Source organism: Myripristis murdjan, chromosome 14 (assembly GCF_902150065.1).
Source record: "Myripristis murdjan chromosome 14, fMyrMur1.1, whole genome shotgun sequence".
NCBI classification, from domain to species: domain Eukaryota; kingdom Metazoa; phylum Chordata; class Actinopteri; order Holocentriformes; family Holocentridae; genus Myripristis; species Myripristis murdjan.
Genome location: NC_043993.1, coordinates 13936685 through 13962694, shown reverse-complemented (window position 1 = coordinate 13962694; position 26010 = coordinate 13936685). Strand labels below are relative to the sequence as shown.

General features: G+C 39.6%; 1 protein-coding gene across 6 annotated transcripts; it reads left to right on the top strand.

The window, feature by feature from the left end:
• The first annotated feature begins 802 nt into the window (after window positions 1–802).
• On the top strand, window positions 803–24684 carry LOC115371395 (periostin). 6 transcript variants are annotated; one of them, XM_030068752.1, is made up of 24 exons: window positions 803–1043; window positions 2028–2126; window positions 9112–9176; window positions 9379–9536; window positions 9673–9837; window positions 9979–10125; window positions 10754–10895; window positions 12066–12278; window positions 12392–12526; window positions 13150–13298; window positions 13727–13863; window positions 14265–14395; window positions 14564–14694; window positions 16902–17004; window positions 17099–17166; window positions 17312–17357; window positions 17450–17488; window positions 19719–19871; window positions 20349–20402; window positions 20994–21074; window positions 22796–22840; window positions 23135–23221; window positions 23792–23827; window positions 24167–24684. In XM_030068752.1, exons 1-24 carry the CDS (start codon window positions 895–897, stop codon window positions 24220–24222), a joined length of 2589 nt encoding a protein of 862 aa, XP_029924612.1. In that variant the 5' UTR covers window positions 803–894; the 3' UTR covers window positions 24223–24684. The 6 variants fall into 6 exon arrangements, 5 of the variants coding, with proteins under 5 accessions (XP_029924612.1, XP_029924608.1, XP_029924607.1 ...); XM_030068748.1 differs by lacking the exon at window positions 20994–21074; XM_030068747.1 differs by lacking the exon at window positions 22796–22840.
• The last annotated feature ends 1326 nt before the right edge of the window (window positions 24685–26010 follow it).

Sequence of the window (26010 nt, the reverse complement as noted above, 5' to 3'; positions counted from 1 at the left end):
GTCAAGTTACGTGTAAACCTTTCATCCACACAGATTCACTCCCAGGGGTCTTTGAGTTTGATTCATTGCTGGATTTGTAGACTGTTATAAGCCCCTAAATCAATTCACTCACACATATTTAGTATCATTTGTCCCAAGGACATGTAATACAGGTGTGAACACAGCAAACATCTGTGTCTGTGTGTGTCTGTCTGTGTGTGTGTGTGTGTGTGTGTGTGTGTGTGTGTGTGTGTGTGTGTGTGTGAAATAGGACAGCAGATGCTTGGTGTTTGCTCCCTACAGCAGGTTACCTCTGTGTTCTTTTACTTGAATACATTTCTCTATTCCTTTCTCTATATCTTTTTCTATTAAGCAACTATGATGGGAAGTGCAGGTGTCAAAACTATGCCTTGTGCCAGTAAGTACACCTTCAGCTGTGTGTTTAATTGATGCTATAAAATGTACAAATTCAAAATTCCTGAATTATATGTATGTTATATTGCGCAATAAGAGGATGTACAGCTGGAAGGATTGTCGTCATCATAGAAACCAATGGAAAGTTAGGGTTATGGGGTGTCCTTGGTGCTCTGGGATGGGATGGTAGTAAAGAAAGTGAATTCATGTGAAATAGGAAGAGGGAGGGGGGAGACAGTAAGCTCATGCTGGAGCAGGGGGGAGGATTTTAGTCACACAGAAGGGTGTGTGTGTGAGAGCAGGATGCAGCCGTATGGTAAAGACAGGGAGTAAAACAGAGTGGGTGGGTATGGGTGTGTGAGGGGGAGATAGACTTGTTGGTATAAAAGCTCCCTCTCTCATGCGCGCTCCCATTTCTCCTGTGTATTTTTTTCAGGGGGGGGCCATTGCATGTGTGTGTGTGTGTGTCTGTGTGTGTGAAAAAAAGACCAGACTGTGTTTATGAACTACAGAGGACTGAAATTCCCCAGGATGAATCTACTGTTTGTGTTTACATCAGTGCTGCTGGCACTATTCTCTCTAGATAGTGTGGATTCTTCAGCTTATGACAAGATAGTCACCCACAGCCGCATACGTGCCAGGAATGAAGGGTAAGGACCACATGGGGGGTTGGGGGGGGGGCAAAAAGAGGAATGATAGAAAGACATAGAGGGTGTGTGGCAAGAGTGAAGACAGAGGTGATGCATGCCAAATTGGTACAGAGGAGACAATAGAGATTTGTGAGAGGACTTGCAGGTCAAACACATTTACAGTTGGGCTCATCAGATAATGTTGCTTTTTCAGTTAATTTTAGAAATCCTGATTAACTGTAGACTTGCAAATGCTTCTGTTTATATACGGAGAGAGGAACATAACATGCATGATTAATGATAAATTGACAGATTCCTATGTGCAGCGTTAAGCCAAATTTTATCTTTGTTTTGCATTCTAATATTGCCTCAATTTACATAGTGGCTAATTTTTTGAAAAATGGGTCATATGTACTGATGAAAGCTTTGACTCAAGCTGTAATGGAAAATTCAATATTCTCTCTAAGTTTCACTCACATTTGTTGTGATGAAAATGGGGAGTGTAATTTGCAGCTTTCGTTGATCTTAGATATTTTTCTATTAATTTACGAAAAGTAATAATACATTTAATTCAGCAGATAAACATTTTGAAATGCATGCAGTGCTTAATTGAACCTGCTGAAATTTTTGATTACCTCTAAATTGTTGCTATTTGATTGAAAATAACCTGACTGAAAATAATCACTTTGGCATAATTAAGACTTTATTAAGTAAGCTTCAGTATTGTTAAATGTTTCTTTAACTATTTAAGTAATAATATACAAAAATGGTTCAACAACTAAACAGTTTTGTTTATATATATATATATATATATGTATTTTGTTTCTCTTTGCCTACACAACCCCTCCCTTGTTCATCTCATATTGAACCCCACCCCCCCTCATCCTCCTCCTGTCTTCATCTCCTTTCTCCCATAATCCCATCCCTTCTGTCACTCTCTTACTCTCACCCATGCTCCTGCTGCTACATCTCACTCGCTCCATTGTCTCCCCCCTCGTCCTGCAGACCCAATGTGTGCGCTCTGCAGCAGGTCATGGGCACCACGAAGAAGTACTTCAGCACGTGCAGGAACTGGTACAAAGGCTCCATCTGTGGCAAGAAGGCGTAAGTCTTCGCCCCACTGATGATGTAACAAACCACAGCTGGTTTCAATTACCTACTGAAATACATGTGTTTGATTTGATTTGATTTGATTTGACTTGATTTTACCGCATTGCATTGCATTGCATCTCAATGATTTTATATTTAAGGGGGGGTTGATTGACTTTGTGTTACACAGAGCAGGTCTTCCCTGATGTACAAACCACACCCAGCTTACAGTCACTATACACACAAACAATAACAAAAGTCCATAATTACACGCAGGTAGACACTGAGGCACGTCTGATAGTAACTAACTGCAGGTGGTCCAAGTATTATCTTATTTGGCTATTTCAGCAAAATTATTTTTCCTTAATCTAGAAATGACAATCAAGTGAGGCTGCACACTGCAGCTAATGCTTTGCTGTTTCAGTATGCTTTGTTGTCTTTACTCTTTTACTTTATTCTCTTGTCTTTGATGGTTTTTTTTTTTTTTTTGCACCTGCCCAGCAGGAGGCATTTTCCTTGTGAGTGTTGTTATTTTGATTCTTGCATCAGACCTCTCCATTACATAAGGTAAACATTAAATGCTTAATGCAAACATTTGGTTTGCTTAAAGCATTTGTCTTTCAGCATAAAACCTCTGTAGATGGATTTTACAGCATGCAATATGGTCCTCAGCTGTGACCTTGTCACCTCTTTATTAAGATTTTAAGAGCAGAGCAGAGGTCATAGTCTGTCGGCTAATGTCTGGGTCCTCAGGCTGTTTCTGACTCAGTATACCACCTGAGCATTTACCTGCCACACCTTTTTTACACCTACAAACAAAATAAAGTAAATAAGACACAGGGTTCATGGCGGATACCCAAACTAGTTCTTTTTTCCCCTTTTTTTTTAATTACTTGGACTATATTGTTCAAACTTGTTCCCCTTTTGTACATCATATCTCACACTCTAATTGTCCCATACTTTCTTTGTATAAGTGTTTCTCTCCTCCCCTCTCCTGTCCAGTCCAGGCATGCTGTATTTAGCTTTAGTTTGCTCTGCTGTTGCAGGTATTATTGCAGCCCCATTGATGCTGTGAACTCAACTCAACAGTGACTGATGTCTGGCTGGCCCCTGGCATGTTTAGATTGCCCAGCCTAAGCTCTTTATGTGTGAGCTGGTGTGTCTTTTTCTATCAGTCTGTGTGGGTGATGCAATTTGATGAACATGAGGTTATAATATGGGTCCAATATCAGTGGTCCTCCCACCAGAGTTGGGTTCTTGTTGTTGATAGTAGGACAGGGCTGGATTGACATCATGCTTTTGTAAAATATCAGATTTCTGCCAATTTCCCCTGTCACCCCTCTATTTTTTTTTGCATGTTCCTCTAGTGAATTAATCCTTACTGTATTGTTGAGATTTCTTTCACCAGTGCATAGGTGTCATGGGCTACATTGAACTGCAGCGCTTACCTTAAAAGAATTTCATTAGTTTTGGTTACAGTAAAGGGTTTTTGTGTCACGTGGTTTAAATGTGGTTTTTCAGAAGCCCTTCCAGGCAGCCAAGAGAATAATTCTGAAGGAAACACTTTACATGTGTAATTTTCAGGGTCATAAAAATTGTCAGATTTTGAATATCAGCATGACATTTCAGCTATGGGGCAGAACACAACCATTTTGGCATTACTATCAGGCTCCAAAAAAAAAAAAAAAAAAAAAAAATCTGCATCAGTCAAACTCCGGTCAGTGAGGCGTGAGCTTTTGTTTATGGATTTAGATTCATTGGCTTCTACCGGATTTACAGTATCAAAAGGGATATTGTTGATGGATTTAGGTCAGTTTAATACTGTCCAGGTGGCAGACTGAGGTGGCATGATGTGTAGAGTGTATAGAGGCTGCAGTAAATTATCCGGATTATAGCTTACTGTTGATGGAGTGTAAGGCTCGACTGGAGCCATTCTGCCACATGACTTATATGCACATGAAATCTAATGTGAGCTTGGCACACACCCTCTCTCTCTCTCTCTCTCTGTCTGTCTCTTTCTCCCTCTCTCTCTCTGTCTTGCTCACACAAGCACACACACACACGAATGCACGCATACACACACACACACACACACACACACACACACACACACACACACACAAAACACATTTTCTGTTGCTATAAGCTGCAACACCTGTTGTTGTGGAGTCGTGTTAGGAAAGGACTGGTTCAACTGTGGGAAAGTTAAAATAAATATGTGAAATAAAAGTGGGAGGATGAGAAAGACAGAGACAGACACAGAGAGAGAGAGAGAGGGAGGGAGAGAGTGAGAGAGAATAAGTGGGTGAGAGAGAACAGGGTGACTCATTCTCTCCCTCCATATTAAATACTGATACCACTGCATACCACATCTCAGCGCATCCCTTCACCGGAAAGTTAAGAAAGATAACATGTTTGCTGAGATAACACATTTCTTTCCTTGGGCTCTTAGGGTATTGTCAGTGTTAGATGCTTAGTGTTATTAATACTGTGACTAATTTTTACCAAATCCAATTAAAATCTCCACTTGATCCAGTCTCACAGGTTTACTAGACATTTTGCAACCATTGAGAATATCAGTTCCAAAGTAAAATCAAAATTTACTTTGTCTAATCACTTCTTTCTTTTGTGCAAAGGCAATTATAGCATGGGTAATATAGTTTATAGGTTCTTTAGTCACTTAAAATCTTACTAAAATTGTATCTAAAAACATTTTAGTGAACTGAATTAAGTAATAGAAGACAAAGGAATAATAGGGGAATGAATGCTAAATGAAAATGAACAATAAGGTAAAGGTAAATTGTTTGTTCTGTGCCTAAAAGTAATTTAAGTAAAATAAAGAAGTAAAAGCACATTTTTGAGAGAAAAGTAGAGAAAGGGTTTCTCAGTAATGAATATGTAATGATGAATGGACCCAGATCCAGTACTACAATACAACAATATCTGCCAATGTATTTTAATCTGTAGACATTTTTTTTCTGCCGGCAAACAGGGACTACCAATATACTTTTTACTGCATGAGGACAGCCACTGAAACTCAGTGTTTTAGGGAAAAAATACAAAAAACAGCTCTAAGCAAAAATGTGCAAAGGTCATCTGCAAGTTAACTGCCATTAACTAGAGTCAAATGGAGATTTGTAAATAAAATAAAAAAGCAAATCACAAAAACCCCAAAGTCAACTTCTTTAACCCTCTTTCACCCCCACTCCCTCACTCTCTATGTCTCTCGCTCTCTCTCACTCGCTCTCTTGTCTCTCTCTGACAGTGAGCACATTGTTCAGCAGCAGTGGAGGATATCCACCCAGCTGTGGTGATGTCTTTGTTGGATTTGGTGCTGATGAGAGATTAGAAAAGGGTGTACAGCCTATGGTTGTTTGGACGTTCTACTGGACGCTCCAAGCTGGTACACAACCACTCAACTGGTCATCAGCACATTAAGAGTAAAGCATTCGCAAATGTAACTTTGGCGACAGAGCGGTCACAGCATTGGCAATATTTAGTGCAGTTCTCAGGGCCATAAAGATTGCAGAGAATAAATTATGCTCATGTTGGCATTCCCTGTTCATGAGTTAAACTGTGCTGCATTGCAGTAATTATCCACTCCATGGTTAAATGGGGCCGTGGGGAGATCTTAATGCCTTAATTTTTGCAAAGCGCTCTTGAACTGAATTGCGAGAGTTCAGGTGGAAGCAATTAGCCTCATAATGAGGCACTGTAAGAGACGGGCACCGTGAGAGCGGAGGTTAAGATCAAGCATCATACCAGCCACATTTAAGGTTAACACTGTAGTGATTCATTCAGGGTTGAACTTGAAAAATGTCAGAAAAGTGATAAAACTACACAGGCTTGATTTTATCCCAGTCTATCTGCACAGTATTCAGGAAGCCACTGGCACTGAAAAAACATGCTGTGACCACTTGAAAGATACTGGATTTGTGATTACATAACAGGAAAAACTGTCTAATGTTGTTAAACAATGCCAGACAACCCCACCTAGTGTGTGTGTGAGTGTGTGTGTACCAGTACCCATGTGTTTAGACATCCACTCATCTGGAAGCCACATTGGATTGGCTCATGCAGTGCAGCGACACTGCTAGCGGCCTGGTTGTAGTGTGCTGGCTGGTCCTACCTCGAGTCTATATTCCATCCATTATCCTGTCACAGCAGAGCCTGGGAGCAATGACCTCATCCCTGCCTGACAGCCAACCATGCATGGCTGTTTATGCATATGATTCACATTAGCATCGAAAGCCCATAACTTAGCTATGGGCACATAATATGCAGATTTACAACAGACCCATTCACATATTTGAACACACAAACAATAATAATATTGAATTCAAGAAAAAGTACATAATTTTAAGGAAGCAAAGGAGTGAGATCATTTTTTTTCTTATGCTTATATGTATGCAGTTTTGGATGATTTGTCCTTCAATTTAAACATAGCATTTGATTGATGAGTTTGGAAACCCTTCTATCATATGTAATGATGTTCATTGCTGAAAGTCAAACAAACAGTTATTGGTTTTGGATGTAAATCTGGACCCTGAGAGAAAGCACAGAGCACATACGTACCCACAATGTTTCCACGGGCAAAGAGAGAGCAGGAAGCCTTAAAACTCGGCTGCAGTGAAGTGCAATGTGTAAATATAAGCTCAGAGATTTAGCAAACAGACTAAAGCTCCAACTGAAACCTCTAAAGTGTTTTGGTTGAAACCCCAATTAAACTTATTTCAACATTCAGGAACTGCATGGGTGTTTCTCCAGTGGATCAGAGTTGACTTTCCAGAGTTGACTCACCACGAGCTTTCTGTGTCTTGGAAGACTTGTGTTAATGTGGGACAAGTCCCAGTGCGATGTCTTCATTGATTATATGATGGTCCTTTTTCAGTAACACTCTACTCAAAAGTCTCACCGCAATTCATTCAGGAATAGTGGTTCATTTGTTACTGTATAACAGCTTTTGCACAGTGATTATGTAATACTTGTCATTTATAGCATAGCAATGAAATGTGACTTGACTTTGTGTTTGGCTGATTTAGGAGCATAAGTCAACTGCAAAGCTCCTCTGGTGTGCCTTGCATTAGGCAGTCCCTCTCCTCTTCCTTCCAGGATGTTTTTGCTTCTGCTTGAGTTCTGTTTTCACAAATGTTCATAAGCAGTTCCTTCCGCCCAAAATCTAGGCTGGCCAAAATTAAACAAAAAACTCCACTGTACAGTAAGTAAAAATTATGTTTTTCTTAGAGATTTCCTTCATAGTCCAGTTGACAACCATACAGAAGTGTAGGGGGGCAGCAGACACCCCTGTCTGGTTCTTATGTATACAGCTGTGGCTGAAGTGCTCTATTATTGAACTTCTGTAATTTCTAGAGCTCAAACTGTGATTGCCTTACACATGAGGTAGTGTGCTATGAATTTCTACAAGCTTTCTTGGCCTGTTTAACAGTAATTTTGAAAAGTGGTGAAATGATTTGTTCATGATTTCAAATGGATCTTTGCTTGCAGATCTCGTTGTAACTGTTTATGGCAGTGGACTTTCAGAATTATTATTATTTTTTTTTTACTGAAGACATTTCCTGACAAGCAGCGAGGTTACATAACTCCCCTTTAGATGACGTAGTCAGGGGTTTCATTTGTTGGGATTGAGTGTTTATTTCTGGAATGCTTCCAGTCCATACATGAACTTCCCCACCTTGCAGTGTTTGCTCCAGCTGTTCATTTACTCTCTCAGTGTCTGCTGTGATGGGCTTTGCGGTACTCTGTCCTGCTGCTCTTTTTTCTTCTCTGTTGGGTATACTGACATTGCATAAGACACTCTTGGGGAATTATGTCGGCTGGCTCGGCTCATTAGTATCTTAATTAATAGTCTCCAGTCTTTCTTTTGGAGCTTGGTCCCACTTTTCTCTGTGATAGGCCTGCGTGATAGTTCAGTGTTCTCAGCCAGTTTTCTTATGTTAGCCTCTTTCACAGGTCTGTCATGTTATATTGTGTAGCTGCTCCCTCAGCTTGAGTTCAGTCTTTTAATTAAATTATTCTTGTCTTTTTTATTTGTCCCGACTGATTTGTTTTTTGTTATGGTCTCACTTTTGCGACTCTTGCTTTTAATTTGTTTTGCACACTTTCGGATTTGTAATTTGGCGAGCATTTCTCTTGAGATCCACACTCTGTCAAGCCTTGCTCTCTTGCAATAAATATCTTCGTAAGTCCCAATCCGGGCTCTCGTCATTCTCTCCCGTCACTGTTCCAGAGGTTGTTTTTCTTCCTCACAGCTGTCAATTGCTTGGAATCTGATGTATTGGTTTTCTGATGATGTATTACGCTCAAAGTCTCTGACTTTCTGGAGTGTCAGCAATTGCGGGTCAATCAGCAGATGGTAGACTAATGTGTAATTAACAACATACTGCATCTGCATCTGCCATATCTACTGCAGTTTGCTTGGATTTTTTGTTGATGCAGGGTTTTTTTTTCTGATTTTTCAAGTGAGACCCCAGTGGTTTTATGTCAAAGTTATTCAAAGATGTTCCCTGAGGCCATGTTTCACACTGTGTTTTCACACTGCTATCACCCACGGGTGTAATGATTTCTACCTGACAGGTTTTTTTTTTTTTTTTTTAAGTATTTCCATGTCTGCCTCAGTTTTTCAATTTGTCACACTTATGAGGCTGTAACCATGAATGATGATTTTAAATTTCTCAGTAAATAACCTTTTTGTAATTAACCATGAGATCATCACATAGACAAACCCACAACATTGACCATGTTATGGGTTTCTCCATGCTCCAGAATCTTTCTTTTTTTTTTTTTTTATCTTTTTTTTTCACTCATCTGCCATGAGTGTTACACAATATCAGTGCATTTTGTGCTTTGTTTTGTATTTCATACTTGCTAACATTGTACCGTTTAGTGTTGATGAATTTCCTTTTTCTGACAAGCCACTGGTTTAATGTTTTATATCATTTGAACTTTGACCTTTTATATGTGTTGGCTTGGTTTTTGGCAGGATGGTCCTGTATGAGTGCTGTCCTGGATACATGAAGCTGGAAGGCATGAGAGGATGCCCAGCAGGTAGGTAGCTCAAATCACAGTCCCTGTGTGGTCAAACAACAATATCCTCTAATTTCTAGCAGCTGGATGAGAAGCCCTTTTTTACTCATGTGCACCTGTTCGCTAACACATCGACCAGATCCAGTCATCTCTTTCCAACACTGGAACGACACTGCAATTTTTGTTTTTTCGTATTAGCATTTCTTCTGCTTTTCCCCTCCAGTGGCTCCCATTGACCACGTATATGGCACCTTGGGACTTGTGAAGGCTACAACAACCCAGCAATACTCAGACATATCTAAGCTGAGAGAGGAAATTGAAGGCAAAGGCTCCTTTACCATGTTTGCACCTAGCAACGATGCCTGGGATCAACTGGACACTGTAAGTAGTCTGCAAGTTGACAACAGTTCTAGAGGATTCCTGACGGGATGGGAGTTAAACGCAAAAATCACTTTCAGTAGCACAGAGTTACTTTCGCTTCCCAGATGATGTCCTTTAACCGATGTAATTCCTCCAGGTGGTACGGTCCGCGTTGGTGAGCAACGTAAACATCGAGCTGTACAACGCTCTTCACTTCCACATGGTGAACCGTCGTCTTCTGACCAAGGACATGAAGAATGGCATGACTGTCACCTCCATGTACAACGACCTGGGTCTCTACATCAACCACTACTCAAATGGGGTCAGTCTATGTGACGTGTAAAGATGGCCAGAATTACATGGATAGATCATTGAAATATTCAAAACTGATTGTCTCAAGTCCACAGTAGTACATTATAAAGTACATTATCGTGCCTTATGTTACATTTTCCTCCCTGTGAAGATTGTTACCGTGAACTGTGCCAGGATCATCCATGGTAACCAGGTGGCCACCAATGGGGTGGTTCATGTCATTGATCGAGTTATCAGCGCCGTTGGAAACACCATCAAAGATGTCCTGGAAGTCGATGAAGACCTCTCCTCCTTCAATGTATGTAACGCACACAGCACCACTGTGAACGAAGCAGACTTTTGAGACTAGCTACCGAGCCAAAACCAACTTGAACCTGGAATGAATTCAAGTTAGGGTTTCTTAAACATGCAAATATGGGCCTGGAGCGTCCCCCTAGTGGTCGATGAACCCAGCATCATAAAAATGCTTGTGGTCTGTGGCAAGAAGGCCTTTAAAAAAAAAAAAAAAAAAATCTGTCACTGTATCTGCTGCCGTGTCATCCCTGTGGGAAGAATTTTTATTATCCTAACAGATTCTTATTTACAACAACAACCTCACAAACAAGAAAGAATATAGCATAGAAAATTCATTTTTTGAGGCTGTGGCTAGTTTCAGAGAGAGGGAAGTGGGCCTTGATGTGGGAAAGATAGAGAAACCCTGATTCTAACTGTAGGGTCAGCACTGTAATTGCAAAATGTGTTTAACCATTTTTGTATTAATTGTTTTATAATAGAAGAACTGCAAGTGTATAAAGTTAAGGGTCATGGAGTAGCCTTAGCAATGTTAATGCTTCAAGCATCAGTTTTAATCCATCTTAATAAGCATCTGTGATAGTTACATAGCAATTTACATTTGAGGTAATCTACTGTCCTGTCTTGTCTCGTAGGCTGCAGCTTTGGCCTCCGGTATGATGGAGAAGCTGGGCATGCCTGGCCATTTTACTCTGTTTGCTCCGACCAATAGCGCCTTTGACAAACTGGACCCTGGCTATCTGGAGCGCATCATGGAAGACAAGGCTGTTATTTCAGGTAACGTCACAGTGATTGCTACAGGTACAGCTTTAACTGACCTATATTGTGTAAAAAAATATGGTACACTACCCTCAAATCAACCTCAAACTAACCCTAACCCTATATCTAATGTTTAGTTGACTTTGGTTAAAGTTAACAGGCTGTTGAGAGTTTTTTTCCATATCAAAGTAAACCTAGACTACTGAGAAACAAACTAAAAAGAAAACACCTTTTATATATATCTCATGTATAGTCTAACCTGTAACATCCCATTCAAATTTATGATAGCGTGTCTCCAGGGGCATAAACTCAGAAACTTCATCATCTCAATGGCATGTGGATTTCAAACAAAGAAACTCCCAGAAATACACATTAAAAGAGAACACACACACACACACACACACACACACACATGGTCAAAGAAAACGGAAAACGCATGTCTCCACAGTGTCAGCCTATCTGCTTATCCGCTGAGTCACTGGCTAGCCAGGACTTGTCTGTTAACATGAAATCTGGTTTGCGGTGTCTTGAGGGGGCGACCTCATCCAAAAATTCAATACAAGTTCCAGTAGATTCTCAGACAGCTGGCAAACATCCTTGCTGACCAGCCATGTCAGAACACCATCCAAAGTCAAGAAGGTCTGGAGCCTTTGGCCTGTCTCTAAAAGGAAAGGTTTGGCGTTAGGTAATTCGGCTAGCAGTGTGACTCTCATTGCCTTTGAATTTTTGTGGGTTTGGAAAAGTTGTGCATGTTGTAATTAAATCTGTATGGCATGACCTCTGCAGGCCAGTTCTCCTCATTCAGTTTGACAGATGAACTCAGTTGGAGGTGTAATCCCATACCAAAATGTTGACAGAAGTGCCTAAATATTTCTTGGAGCAGATTAGAGAACTGGTATACTATGCGTGTATTAAATGTGTGTGTGCATTTGTGTGTGTGTGTGTGTGTGTGTGTGTGTGCACTGAATAATGATTGTGATTGTAAACCTTGGACCACATTATCAGATTACAAAAATGACTTTAGGAAAACCCACAATAGTTTTCAAGTGTGTGGGAACTAATATGCTACTTGTTGCCTAATCTCGCCTCTTTTTTTCTTTCTTTTTCTCTTTTTTTCTCTCTCTCCCTCTCTCTTTCTTTCTCCTCTCTCTCACTCATCCTCCCATCTCCTATTTTTCCTCTCATCAGCCCTGGTGAACTACCACTTGTTGAACAGTGTGCAGTGTGCAGAGGCCATCATGGCAGGCACAGTGTATGAGACAGAAGAGGGCAGCACCATAGAGATCGGCTGTGATGGCGACAGTCTGACAGTTAATGGCATCAAGATGGTGCTGAAGAAGGACATCGTCACCACTAATGGCGTCATCCACCTCATCGACCAGGTGCTCGTCCCCAACTCGGGTAAGACACCTTGGATGGACACATTTTAGGCAAAACTTTCGATTTAAAGTCCATAGATTATTTGTGAGACTTTTTGTCTGTCACCATGTCCATGTGTTTCTCCTCCTCATAAGCCAAGGATGTGATGGATCTGGTGAGCGAGTCCCAGAGCACTTTCAGTGACATGGTGTCAGAGCTGGGCCTGGCAGCTGCCATGGGCCCGAAGACAGAGTACACACTACTGGCTCCTCTCAACAGCGCTTTTACCAGTGAGTTGATTTACAAACAAGCTCAGAGTGGCATACTGATTCAAGTGACAGCGAGCAAGACTGGCTGATAGGGAAACCACGATGCCAGAATGTTGTAGTTGATACCTGTGAAAAAGGACAAAATATCCCCACAAACTGAGTGATGGTCTTCTGGGTGCACGTTTCAACACCCTGGGCAAACCTTATGAAGTTTGCCTGATGAAAACCCAGGGTGTTGAAACGTTGCATTTGATGTTTGGTGTTTGATGGTTGATGTTTGAATTTCCATTTGCTTCATTAACAATTGACTGAATGGCATAAAGATGCTATCATGAGCTAGTTTAAACATGCAAAATGGCCCACAGAGCAAGGTCAAGCATGCCAAACAAAACTAGTACCAATACATCTTTCTTGTTAGAGAAACACTTTTGCAACATGTAATGAGGCCAGCTTATCCAACTCCAACATCAACTGAAACTTACCTGTTAAAATTCTTTGACTAAATCAGGATGTTGGTCCTTGAGGTACTTCCCTAAAGTCATTGCATTTTCCCATATCCATGAGACAAAAAGTAACACTCATTGGACCTGACATTTGATTTCACCCGTGTCATTGTAAATCTATAACTTGTTTGTTTGTGTCAGACGAGGTGATGTCAATAGACCAGAGCCTGCTGAAGCTCATCCTGGAGAACCACATCTTGAAGTTTAAAGTCACGCTGAGTGAGCTCTACAATGGACAGCTGCTGGAAACACTGGCTGGCAACCTGCTCCGGGTCTTCATTTATCGCACTGTGAGATTTGAGTGTACACATATGTGAATGTGCATGCATCAGAGAGACAAACTCAGTTAGAGTCAAGAAGTGACAGATTAAAAAAAAAAAAAACATGAGCAGGACGATGGCCCAGATTGGTTTCCATGTTTCAAATCTGAAAGCCATTATCAAGGCCTGTATCAAGTGCTAACATGATTGTGTTGTCTTTACACTGCAAACAATTGCAATAAAAGCTAATTAGTCCAGTTCTTGCCACAGCATATTCCCGCTCTGGCAGTTTAGATGCTATCAGCTGGGTTTCATTTCCCCTTAGAAGTGTCTCATTGTTCTATTTGATAGATCGCAGTCAAAGTGTGTGTGACTGTCCCCCACCCGTCAGCTAAATTGTTCCCAGATTTGTGACCATTAAATCTTTGAATACTGTGTGAATGCTCTCCCTTCCCCAGGCTGTGTGCATAGAAAATGCATGTATGGTGCGTGGCAGCAAGGAGGGAAACAATGGAGCGCTCCATCTGGTGAAAACTCTCATCAAACCAGCCCAGAAAACCATCTATGAGATCTTAATCGCTGATGGACGCTTCAAGTAAAAACTACTCGCACTGTGTTTTATTATGTTTGTTTTTAATATTATAATATTATTTCTTTTATTGCAATTTTATTTTCTTTTTTCTTGCTTGTGATGCATGTAATATTTTTACTTTTTTGACTGTGAAGCAATTCGTTAACACTTTTTTTATGTGCTAAACAATCATTTTAATTCAGTGCTTTAATTAAATATTCTAAAATAGTTATATTTTTGTAAAGCTTAGAATTTGATTTTGTGTATTACATGATAAAACAATATTATATCGTATCATTATAAACAATAGTTTATAAGTTCTTATTGCTGGCATTATGTTGTTACTTTTATGATGATCTATTATCATTTTATTTTATTTTATTTATTTATTTAACTTATTTATTTTTTATTTTTTGAAACCACAGGATTTTCCTGTCCCTGATGGACAGTGCTGGTCTGACTGACATGTTGAAGCAGGAAGGCTCCTACACTGTCTTTGCACCTACAGATGATGCCTTTGATGGCTTAAGCGAGGAAGATTTCAATCTGCTCACCAGTCAGTACTCCACTCAAACTGAGCTCTTTCCTTTCAAACATCAGTCAGTGTTATCACATGTTTTTCCTCTAATACCAAGTGATATAATGCAGGGATGAGAGGTGAATAAAACAAGAGACCTGGCTGCTCTGTGAGTAAATCATGTTTGCCTTGTGTTGTCATCAACAGGTGATGCGAATGCTTTGAGGACCATTTTGCTTTACCACTTCAGCAATGGCATCTTCATCAACGGCGGGTTAGAGGGAGGAGTCACCAATTTGCTCAAAACGATCCAGGGCAACAACCTGCAAGTTTTGTCGGTAAGTCCAATCATCTGCATCCATTTGCACCACTATCACGACATGAGCACTCGCTCTCCAGATCAGTTACTTCACATTTGCGTTTAGATTACTTTATATTGAGTTTCTGTGTTTTAAAAGAGCACTCAAGAGGTAGTAATAGCAGTAAACATACCATAAACAAGCCCAGTTTAACGGGAAAGTCCACCATAAAACACGTAAACAGATTTGCAACAATAATACAGAGAGAAAACCATTCTATATGATGCAGAAATACCAATTTATCCACTGTCAATAACTATAATAACACAAGATGTTGCATTTTGAGTAAGGACATGATTAAAGACAACTTAATGCCCCTTCTTTTGGTATGTCAAAAGGTATTCTAGCAAAATGAGGGAAATGACTAACAGAAGAATCAGCAGTAGAGACAGGGGAAAATGGGTAAATTACAACATGTGATCACAAAATGCTTGCAGGGAAGCAAATATGAATGATATCTAACAATGAACAAGTATATACTGCGTGATATGTATATATTTTTATATCACCACACATAGTATGCATGTACATATATTTCAGATGAGTGCAAAACACCCTTCTCCTCGAGCCTCCATAGACGAGTCTTTAACCCAATCATTCTCCACCTTCTCATTTGAGCAATAGCTTCAAAGAGCTGCTGCTGACTATTACTTCAAAGCTGGATTATCTCTGGAGTAAGATCAAAATGGCATGCTGGTTTCCATGTCATTATATCAACACAAAGTATTCACCCACCGCCACAACTATGTCCCACTCTGATCCCCCTCTTTCAGTAGCTCCCCTGTCCATTTTCTCTGTCTTCCCTGCCTGCTCACTTGTCATTCCTCAGGTCTCCTTTATTCCCATCTCACCCTTTACCTTAATCATACCCTCCCTCTCCGTTTCCTCCCCTGCCATCAGGTTATCAGAAAATGTCTCATATCAGGCCTACAGGATTTCCTTAATGGACACAGGAAGGCTGGCTGGAGATTGTACACATTGATATGAACAGGAAACAGGTCATCTTGGTTTCTATTGGAGGAGGGAGATGAATGAAGGGACAGTGCCTCGTGCTTCATGGAAAGATGTGGTTAGAGATTTAAAATCGGACTCAGGCAGAAAGTAATGTGGCTCTATTTGGTGGGAGAGAAAGGCGCATAAGGATGAAGAGGGAGAAGCAGAGATGGATGGAATCGTATCCCCGTCTTTCTGAGTACATCCACCTCCAGTGACCTCCATACAGACTTTTAAATTGCAGGAAATTAAATACCACGGATGGAATTCGCAGACCTCACCTCCGACAATAGAGCACACAGCTGGAATCTCAATTTACCCGCTCACCTCAAACCTCCTCATGTCAAACCATTCTCAGAAGTCTTAATTCACATGTCCACATAAATTTGCATAATGAGTGACATCCAGTTTCTGAAAAGCCTCTTCCCAATTATATCAGAGGTACAATGATCTTTCAGATTGCTCTTTGGAAAAACCTGGCTTTGCTCAGTCTGCAGGTAGTAATCACTAATCGCTGGTAGTAACCTAAACTTAACTTGGGTTTAACTAGCTCTTGTTGTCTATTTCAACTGAGCAATGGAAATTATACAATTCGACCATGTTATTTAAAAAATGACATGAATTAAATACTTGATCTTAATATTAACTGATCCATTAATTACTCAATAATAATTAAACACTTAACTCGTCCAACCATGAGGGTTTTAAAAAAACACAAAATGTACAGGTACAGAGCCTTTCTCAGTGTCCACTTTTTGACAATTAAAAAAATGATACATTTTTTTTTTTAGCAATTAAAAGAGGTTGGTAAAGCTTTATAATTCACTAGGGGCAAGCCTTTCTCAAAAACATGAGCAAACAAATGAATAGCTGATCATAAAGCTCCATAACACACCACACAGATGGAGTCAAAATTGCCCTTAAAGTCCAGGTATTATAGGACAGGTTAACACTGGATGTTATAAAATGCTAAATATAGTTGGAAAAATTGTGAGTGAATTAAAAATATTATAAATGACCCATTACAAACCATTTATAAATGACTAAAGGTGCTCACAGATAATCTTAGTCATAGCCATAAGACATATATTATGTATTACTGCTACACTTATAATGTCCTCGACTGAAAGTGTTGAATGATAATCCTCTTAAAAAGTAAATTTACTTTTGTGGCTGTTTGTGGCCATTCCCAGGTAAACAACACTATCCATGTGAACTCTGTGGATGTGCCAGACAATGATCTGATGGCAACGAATGGTGTGGTCCATGTGGTGAAGAACATACTCTATCCTGGGGGTAAGAACCGTATACACTGACATGCAGTGATGTCATGAAAATGGTGTTTTTGAATATATTACATTACGTTGTGCATTATGCATATTGCTTGCAGACCTCCCTGTGGGCCGCGAGGACCTCCTGGTTCTTCTGAAGAAGCTTATCAAGTACATCCAGATAAAGGTAAAGGAAAAACAAAAGGCAAATCATGCAGTGTGCAGATCAAAAAGCATCCATCATTTTTCTGTTATTCATTGTGCATTTTTATGTATATTTTTTTTGTTGTCCACACCTTCTATTTCTGTTCTGCCTGCTTTTTGCTCTCTAGTTTGTGTCTGGCTTTTCTTATGCTGAGATCCCACTCACCTTCATCAGTAAGTTTCCTCAGTGCCATTCATATGCTCATATGAGTTTCATTTGTAGGATGGACTGAAGCTATTTTTTTTTTTTTAATTATATTTTACAGAGAGGACCATCACCACTACAACCCATATTGTTGAAACGGGTGAGACCACAGCTATTTACCGTATATTAATAGTCAAATCTACTGTCTTGGTCATCAGGTTACTTATCATTAAGGATCATGAGTTCAAAGACATGGTTTTGAAAATAGTTCATGTCATCCCATATCTGCACACACTGAGTCATGCTCTTTGTTCAGTAATGACTCAGTGCCTCTTCAGAGTAATCCAGCCTGTATCAACATGCATATTTCATACATGTTATCGCTCTATGGCATCTTCCAGGGCCCTTCTCCTAAGGTGTCTCTCCGCCTGTCCACTCTCACTATTGTTTAAATACACTTGGATCACTTGACGTTTTTAATCAGGTCCTTTACTGATGAGGTAATTAGGCTGTCAAAGCTTGGTTAGAGACCACAGAGGACTCTTGGACGCTGTTTGTTCAGTTTGGATCCAGTCCAGCGCACTTCCAGACAGTTGGGAGTGTGTCTCGGTGTATTGGGTAACACATGGGCAGATGAGGTCCTTTTGCTCTATGGTGATAAGGTACATTACTCAGACTACAGGGCAGTAGTTCTCAACTTGATGGTCAGGACTCCCTCTATACAAATTTATTATCACGGCATTTCTTTAATCTAGTTTAGCTTGTCTTTTTGTTTTGAAATATTGAAGTTCTCAGGCCCAGCTACAGATTAAAGTGTTAATACACCTTTTTATTAACTATTCAATTAGATTTTACTAAATTCTGTGTTCTGGTGCCACCTAAGATAAGCAACTATCTTTTGTCAGAATCAAATTCAGAATATAAGATTCCAGGGAAGGGACAAACAAGTTAAACTTTTTGCATAGGTACAACATAGGCTCACAGTATGAACTCAAATTAATCCCCATGGAAGAAACTTCAATGAAAATTTGTTCTTTTACACGCAGACTTGAAACTGAACAATAAAACCTGAAAATTAATCATAAATGAGAACACATTTGGCCATACAAACATTGTAGCACACACAACCCTGACTGTTTGCACACACACATATCCCATATGTGTGCACATATTGAGAGCGTACATATACACATTTTCACACGCACACACACACACACACATACACATTTTCACACTCGCACGCACACACACACACACACACACACACACACACACACACACACACACACAAAGACATGTAAAGTTTATTTCATTTTCATTTTATTACTAATAACATTACATAATCATTAACAATAATAATACTAGTATCCAGATCATGAAAGTGCTTGTTGAAATTTTGATACTACTTTGATACCATACACTGGAGAGAGAAGGGAACATGAGGCAGAAAGGGGGTCCAATTCAAACAAATTGTATCACAAGTATATATGTTATGCTATTTTGCACCGTGGACCACCAGGACACCCAGGGTAGACATGATCCTCATAAATATATTCAACTTGCCAAGCAAACCATCTAGTATTATGCTTAAATTACTGGATGAAAAACTCTCAGAGAGGGACATGAGTCTGGCAGTGATTAAAGGACTCAGCCACGCGTCTGGAGCCCTCGGGCCAAAGATTAGAAACTATCAGATACGAAGACACATGTGTCAGCTTTCATGTCTTGAGGGATCACATAAATACTGCCACGCAAGTAAATCATGATTCAGACACAGAGAAAGTAGAGGGAGAGAATAGAAAGTAAAAAAAAAAAATGTCTTTGGCTGAAGTTTCTGGCATGTCATGTTTAATTCAAAAAACGATTTGTTGGGTTTGCAAGGATTATCTGAGTTTTCAGCAGTGCTCTGGAATTTATTGACTGGTGCAAATCTTGCAGAGTGAAGAAAGTGTAGAGGTAATATGTAGCATTTTCTCATTAGATAGTCGTAGATTAGTCGTAAATATTCCTCTGCTAATTCAAGCAAACCTGAGAAGCAGCATTACTAGAGCAACATCGAAGAACTCCTGTCCAACAGACTGTAACGAGATGCTTAAATGGCAACAAATGGAGGAGAAAATTAAATCATTTAAAATGTTTTATGGGGCTGTGTAGTGTATGATCAGCAGTTATTAAAACCTTTTAGCATTTACAACAACTGTTGAATATACTACACACGTCGACTTTTCTCGCTCAGTACGCTTTAAATTGTTTAATCTGGATACCAGCCACCTCCCTTTCGGCTCATTATAGAGAAGAGTCTATTACAGATTGTAGGAGTCCATTACAGATTACCTGTCTGCATGTCATTTTTAAAGGATGTTTAAGCACTTTCCTCTCCTGCTCCACAGTCCCTGAAATAACCAAGGTGACCAGAGTCATCGAAGGGGAGCCCACCTTCACCAAGGTTACCAGGGTCATCGATGGGGAGCCCTCCTTCACCAAGGTTACCAGGGTCATCCAGGGAGAGCCCTCAATCACCAAAGTAACCAGAGTCATTGGAAGTAAGTTCCTCAACATTTGGAGAAATTTGGAGTAATTCTCATTATCTTGGTCCTCGTGAACAGTTGTTGTTGATTGCATAACTGCTAACAGAATATGTTTTGGTAGCTTAGAAGTCAAAGCTAATTCACCCCAATTCTATACCATTCATGTTCAAAAAACATCTGGAAGTCAACAGTAAAGTGAACCCAAAAACCTCTTTGCACTTTGAACACTGAACACATTTATGTTTCCCTAAGAAAATGTGCAAATTTGAAGTGATTATAATAATTTATTATATTATATATTATATTACATTACAATGATTTTATAATAAAATCTAGATGTAGCAAGTTTTTCACATTTTTTAGCAAATTGGCCTTGTAACCTGCTACCTCGTATTATGACTATTTGTGACAAACAGATATGATCCATACTGTTGAAAAGAAAGCAAAATTGTAGTAACATAGTTCCTTTATTTGTCTTTTTATCCAACGCAGCACATGGTGGTGAGCTGGATGCAGATGGAAATTTGAGCAAGATTGTGGAGGAAGGTCAGTTTCTATCAACACATTAACTCACATAAAGGGTACATTAGTCTACAGCCAAGCATTTTAATGCATCCTCTAACAGCTCTCTTAACATACGCATCAGTGGCCGTGTTGATCATGGCTAATTCAGCATCCTCATCTAATGTTAATTCCATTTCACCTCATTCCCTCGGTGATCATTAATCAGCCATCAGACATTATCAGCTGCATGGTGTGAACCATTTGAGCTTAAAACCTACAGAGATGTGTAGCATTAATTTGTGTTCAAAGCATTTTATTAAATTGGTGGACCACAAAATGACTTCACTTAGGCCTCATTGGATTTCCTGTAATAAATAGAGGATTTGAAATACATTTTTAGGTTTTTCATTTGTTTCGATTGTTTGAGCAATGCACAGCAGAAGAGGTTTCATTTATCACTGATACACTGATACAGTTCACATAAAGTGTTTATCCATCAGGACTGTTGTCATTTTAGGCCTATTACAGTATGTGAGTTGAACCCATTCTATAACACCATAATCTTTTTACATTTCCCTGCAACTTATCATACATGATTTTTGTCTGATTCCAAACATGCGTGGGTCATACTAGAGGTAACCAAGGTTAAGAAGCTTCTGGAAAGCGAGATTCACAAGTTCCAGGAGGAGGAGATCAAGCGAATCGTAGAGGGAGGTTAGTCGGAGAAAATAAGTCAACAAGGTTGAAAACTGAATGGCATGAGCATGTGTACACCATAAGTTGCCTGGAGCAGCCCAGATGGCTGTGTTTCACTTGGTTGTGCCAAGCATCTGAAATTTGCATCCTGATTGTTCCTGCTTGTTGTGATCTTTATGAAGACTAGATATGTGGCCTTGCTTGTTTCTGAAAAAAGATTATTGATAGTAGCAGAATTGCAGTCTTTAAAGTGAAATGCATTTTTTCAGACATCAAATCACTTGAAGGTGCAGCCAATATCATTCATAAGTTTAGAATACCCTGTATTCTAGAATATATTCTGTTAATTGGCTCCACATGTGTTTCCATATAAGCTCAAGGTTTAAAAACAATAAAGATAAAATAAAACTATAAATTATGGATGATATTCACCTCACCACTGGCTGCTGATGACTTGCATGTGGTGGAAGATCTCGGATTGAATAATTAAAGGCAGATTCACCCATGCAGAGCTTCATTTGCATGTGCTGGTGATTGTTTGGACTGCTCTATTCAAATATGTGAAGTGAATTTGAAACACCTGAATGGAAACAAATTTAGAATACCATAAACCATCCTGCAAGGGTGTATCTGCCAGTGTTACAAATTACTCTAAAGAATTCAGTATGTTTACAACTATCACTGTTCCTTTTTTTTTTTTTTTTTCCCCAAAAACAGTCCTTTTCTATGTGTCACCATGTTTCCTCACACAGCATGCACACCTGGCAGCCAGGTTTAAAAAGCTGACTAATGGAAGGAAAACTACTACAGTGCAAATGAATGTTTAATAGCTGTGGTAGTTTTGTCGCTTCCTGACCACCGTAATGTCGGGGGAGAATCACAAATCAGTAATAACTTGCTATAATAAGTGGTGAGCAGGGCATGTTTTACACCCTGTTCCTGGGTTCTTGCAGGGTGTTAAAACATGTCTTGGCCAACCTCCATTAAAAAATATCACAAGCTTGTTCTGGTTTATGATGTTTGTGTAAGCTCAGTAAGTATACTATGCAGGAGGGCAATTGATTTTTACAGCCCCACTGAATGGTTAGAGACACATAACTTCTGTTCCTTGTAAGATAGAGCCAAGTTGGTGATTTAGTGCCTCCCATGGTGCACCATGATGATGTGGATGTCTGTTCATCTCACCATTTATCCACCTCTCTCCATTTATCAATCTCTCTGTCAGTTTGCTTGTCTCTCAGGCAATCCATTTGCTTGTCCCTCAAGTTTAGTTCTGATGATGATGATGATAATGATGATGATATGTGTGTATGTGTGTGTGTGTGTGTGTGTGTGTGTGTGTGTGTGTGTGTTTGTAACATATAACATGGCATTTGGGTGAGCCCAGCTGAGGCCAGTGGGTGAATGGCTGTTGTGGGTTTAGGGGCAAGTGAGCTTCAAACAACATCACCATGTTAACCTCCTGCTTCACTGGTGTCTTGGAGCTTGTGGGCTAAGAAAAATAATTAACGCTGAGCTTGTGCTGAGCGCCGCCTTCCACACTGTACCTCGCATCTTTGTGTGCGTCTGTGTGGATGTGTGTGTTCTGTATACTGTACATAGGCTTGACTATGTGTTGGCGGTGTTAAAGGAGGTGAAGGCGGGGTGTATGTACCTGTCAGTCTGTGCGTCTGTCAGTCAGTACATGTTGTTAAGTCATTAAACGACTTTCAACACCCTTCTCCGCTGCCGCTCTAAAGGTGGAACCGGCTACACCGGCGTGAACGAGCCTCATATCATTGAGGGTAGGGCCTCCTTAAATGAACTCTTCATACCCAGAAGGTTTCTTTGAAATATTTGTTTCCTTTCCTCCTTGAATTGATCACATCTACAATGTGGTAAAGTGACATTAAAGACACTGTCAAGTTGTCATCAATGATATGTCATTTGAAAGTACGCCAGACAAGTGGTTTCTTCAAGGTGGGAAAGAGAGAATGGTGCATTTTCAGACTGATATATGAAACTCCATACATGGTACTGTATGAGAGCGCCAACCTGTTATGCATTTTGTATCTAATGGTTTTGTTTTACATGTTCAGGTCCGGACTTCTCTCAGATCACCACCATCCATGGTAACCCAAATCTGATTGATGCTGAATCAGAGAGAATCACCAAACTCATTAAAGGTGAATATTCTATTTATGTTAAAATTATGGCATTATTGCTGATCAGCTGAGGACATGCTGCATTTCAGCATTAAACCAGTAGTTAATCTAACAAACTTCCAGGTGTCCATATAAATAACTTTGTGACAGTGTGTATGGAATGCCTATAGGGTGACGATTCGCCTCCTTTTCCCCACAATATTATGTTGTAAAAGTCTCCTTATTTCACCGGCAGGTTTTCTTTGGCATTCAGATTCACCTGCCGATGCCAAATAGTGTTTACTGGTTGCTGTGTGTGTGGGTCAACACCGTTCTGTATGGTGACCATAGCACTGTCTGGTGTTGTTTCATTCCAGTGGCATTTAAGGATTTGGGAATTTGGTCCTCAGGCAGCTGAAGCATTGAAGCCACACAGAGCGGTGCTCATAAACCCCAACTGATGATTGCAATAGCAATGTAATCATCAGTGGTGATTTAAGGAGATGTAAAAATTAAATGATATTTCAGGGAATAGGGGTTGGATTGTGGTCCTATCAGAGTGTGTTTATGCTCAAAGTGAGTGACTAATGGTGTGATGTCCTCATCTCACAGAGGGAGGGAGAGGCGCTCAAGCCAAGAGACCCCCAGGTAAGAGCACAGTTGGATGATGACACATTCATCAATGCCAATGTTGGACAGCAATGAGAAGAGCCTGCCAAAAAGCACACAATCTCTGCTGGAAAATATGCATACTGAAAGTCAAGCGCAACTTGTCTTCATCAGATCTGCTTTCACACTCTCATTTTTTCCATTATCTACCTCTGACTCATTCCACTTACATTTTTACACCTTTTTGTGCATCTCCCTTCCTGATTTTTTTTTTTGTTTCATTTTTTTGTTTGTTTGTTTGTTTGTTTGTTTTGTTTGTTTGTTTTTCTGGACCCTCACCACTGATTCCCGTCATAACTTCCATCTCCTCTTTTACAGTTGGTGTGAAGAGGAGAACAAGGCTGGTCAGACGTCACCCCAAGCCGAGGCAGTGAATCCAGCACCTTCAGGCTCACAGTAGAGACCAACTGCATCACCGGTGCTCCTGGTAGAGTACTGGAGGTTTGAAAAACTGTGGACCACTAGGGAGAGACACCATCAATCTAGCTATTTCTTTCTCAAAACCACCAATAAAAATGAATGTTTACTATTCTATCTGGACCATATGTGATAAGCATGATGCATTTTGGCAATACAGTGAAATTAGAAGTACCCTACATGTAAGTAATGTAAGTATGCAAGGGAAATATGAATTTTACTGTAGTGGTGTGATGGTGGTGACAGTGTGAGCTTTATTCTACCTTGGAGAGATTTTTTTTTTTTTTATTAAATTGTTTTCTTGTCATTTTTTTCAAACAGATGGTATAGGAAGATTTTTGTATGCTTTTTATGGTGCTGGCATTCTATACAATGGATGCATCTTTGAATCTCTGTAAATTATCCAATGCTAATTAAAAGACATGACTCATTTTCATTCCTTGTTCATTTTCCCATTTCAGTAATTGCTTACCTCTTTTTTTTATTCTGTCAGCGTGGCTTTAAATCAAAAATATTGGATGCTGTTGAATGTGAGCTTTAGTTTGTTTGTCATTGTACAACCTGGCCTCACAAGCCTGTACTTGTTTTTACCTCTGTGTCCTCGAGGAAGCAAGTGGTCAATAAATGTTTGAGTAAAATGTGTACAACCCCCTCTGAATAATGAAGTCATTAGCTACACACACCACACACACACACACACACACACACACATTCATTATGAAAAAAAGTGGAAAATTTGTGCAGTACAAATAATGCATAATAACAATAATGCTGATAACAGTGCAACTGATAACAAGTTTATTTTAATTTTAACTTATGTCTCATAAGAGCACTAAATGAATTTCAAAAGTGACTCAAAACACCATAAAACCATGAGGGAACTTTTTCTATGACTCTAAAGATAATTTAGCTGAATATGACACCTGAATAAAAGCATCACAGATGAACAAAGGGCATTACCCAGATTATATAGCACATTTTAGACTCAACTTTAGCTGTTGTATGTGAATTTCTTCATTTTTGATTTAGCTGTGTTTTTAGATGAGTGTTCTGAGCGCTCAAAAACGGAGTGACATGTAAAAAGCTGTTTTCCAAAGCACTGCCAGATTTTATGAAGTTTGCCCATTAGAAAGAGCAGAGCACTCTTTATCTCTGATGTAAACCTTTAACACACTGTTTACCATGGGGCATACCAGGCATAGTTTATTTATGATTACTACTTGCTTTCCAGGCCACATAAAATGCCCAAGGACAGGTGAACAAACCAATAAAAACAATATCAGTAATGTGCAACCTGTTATACAGACTTGCATAAGGACACTATTTTGCAACCCTCTTCATTGGCATTTTTTATATACTGTTTAACCCTCTTTCTTGATCAGCTTTCTCATCTGATTTATTTATAAGCTGCATCTATTTCACCATCACCTGCTTCTTACATTTGGCATACACACCTTCAATAATATTTTCACAGAGGTGAGTTCAGCATAAATATAAGGATTTGTTCTGCAGAGAAGAGCAAGTTCTTCCTTATGAGTATTTACACTTGAAAATTTATTTTGGACAGTCTTAGTGAATAGTTGTTAATGAACTGCAATTTGATTTTCTTACAGTTCAAATTAAAATAGATTGTGATCATTCACCGAACTGCACATTTTGTGTTTTTTTTGTTTTTTCTTTTGCACATTTGACACTCCAGATGATGTCATTTTACAATTAGGCTATTTAAATGTGAATAAAAATAG

Bases quoted from the DNA above. Each gene is read 5' to 3' on its own strand.
- LOC115371395 (XM_030068752.1), top strand. From the start codon at position 895: ATGAACTACAGAGGACTGAAATTCCCCAGGATGAATCTACTGTTTGTG. The intron at 17,167-17,311 runs GTAAAGGAAAAA...TTTGCTCTCTAG, and splicing joins TCAAGTACATCCAGATAAAG to TTTGTGTCTGGCTTTTCTTA. The intron at 21,075-22,795 runs GTTAGTCGGAGA...GCCGCTCTAAAG, and splicing joins CAAGCGAATCGTAGAGGGAG to GTGGAACCGGCTACACCGGC.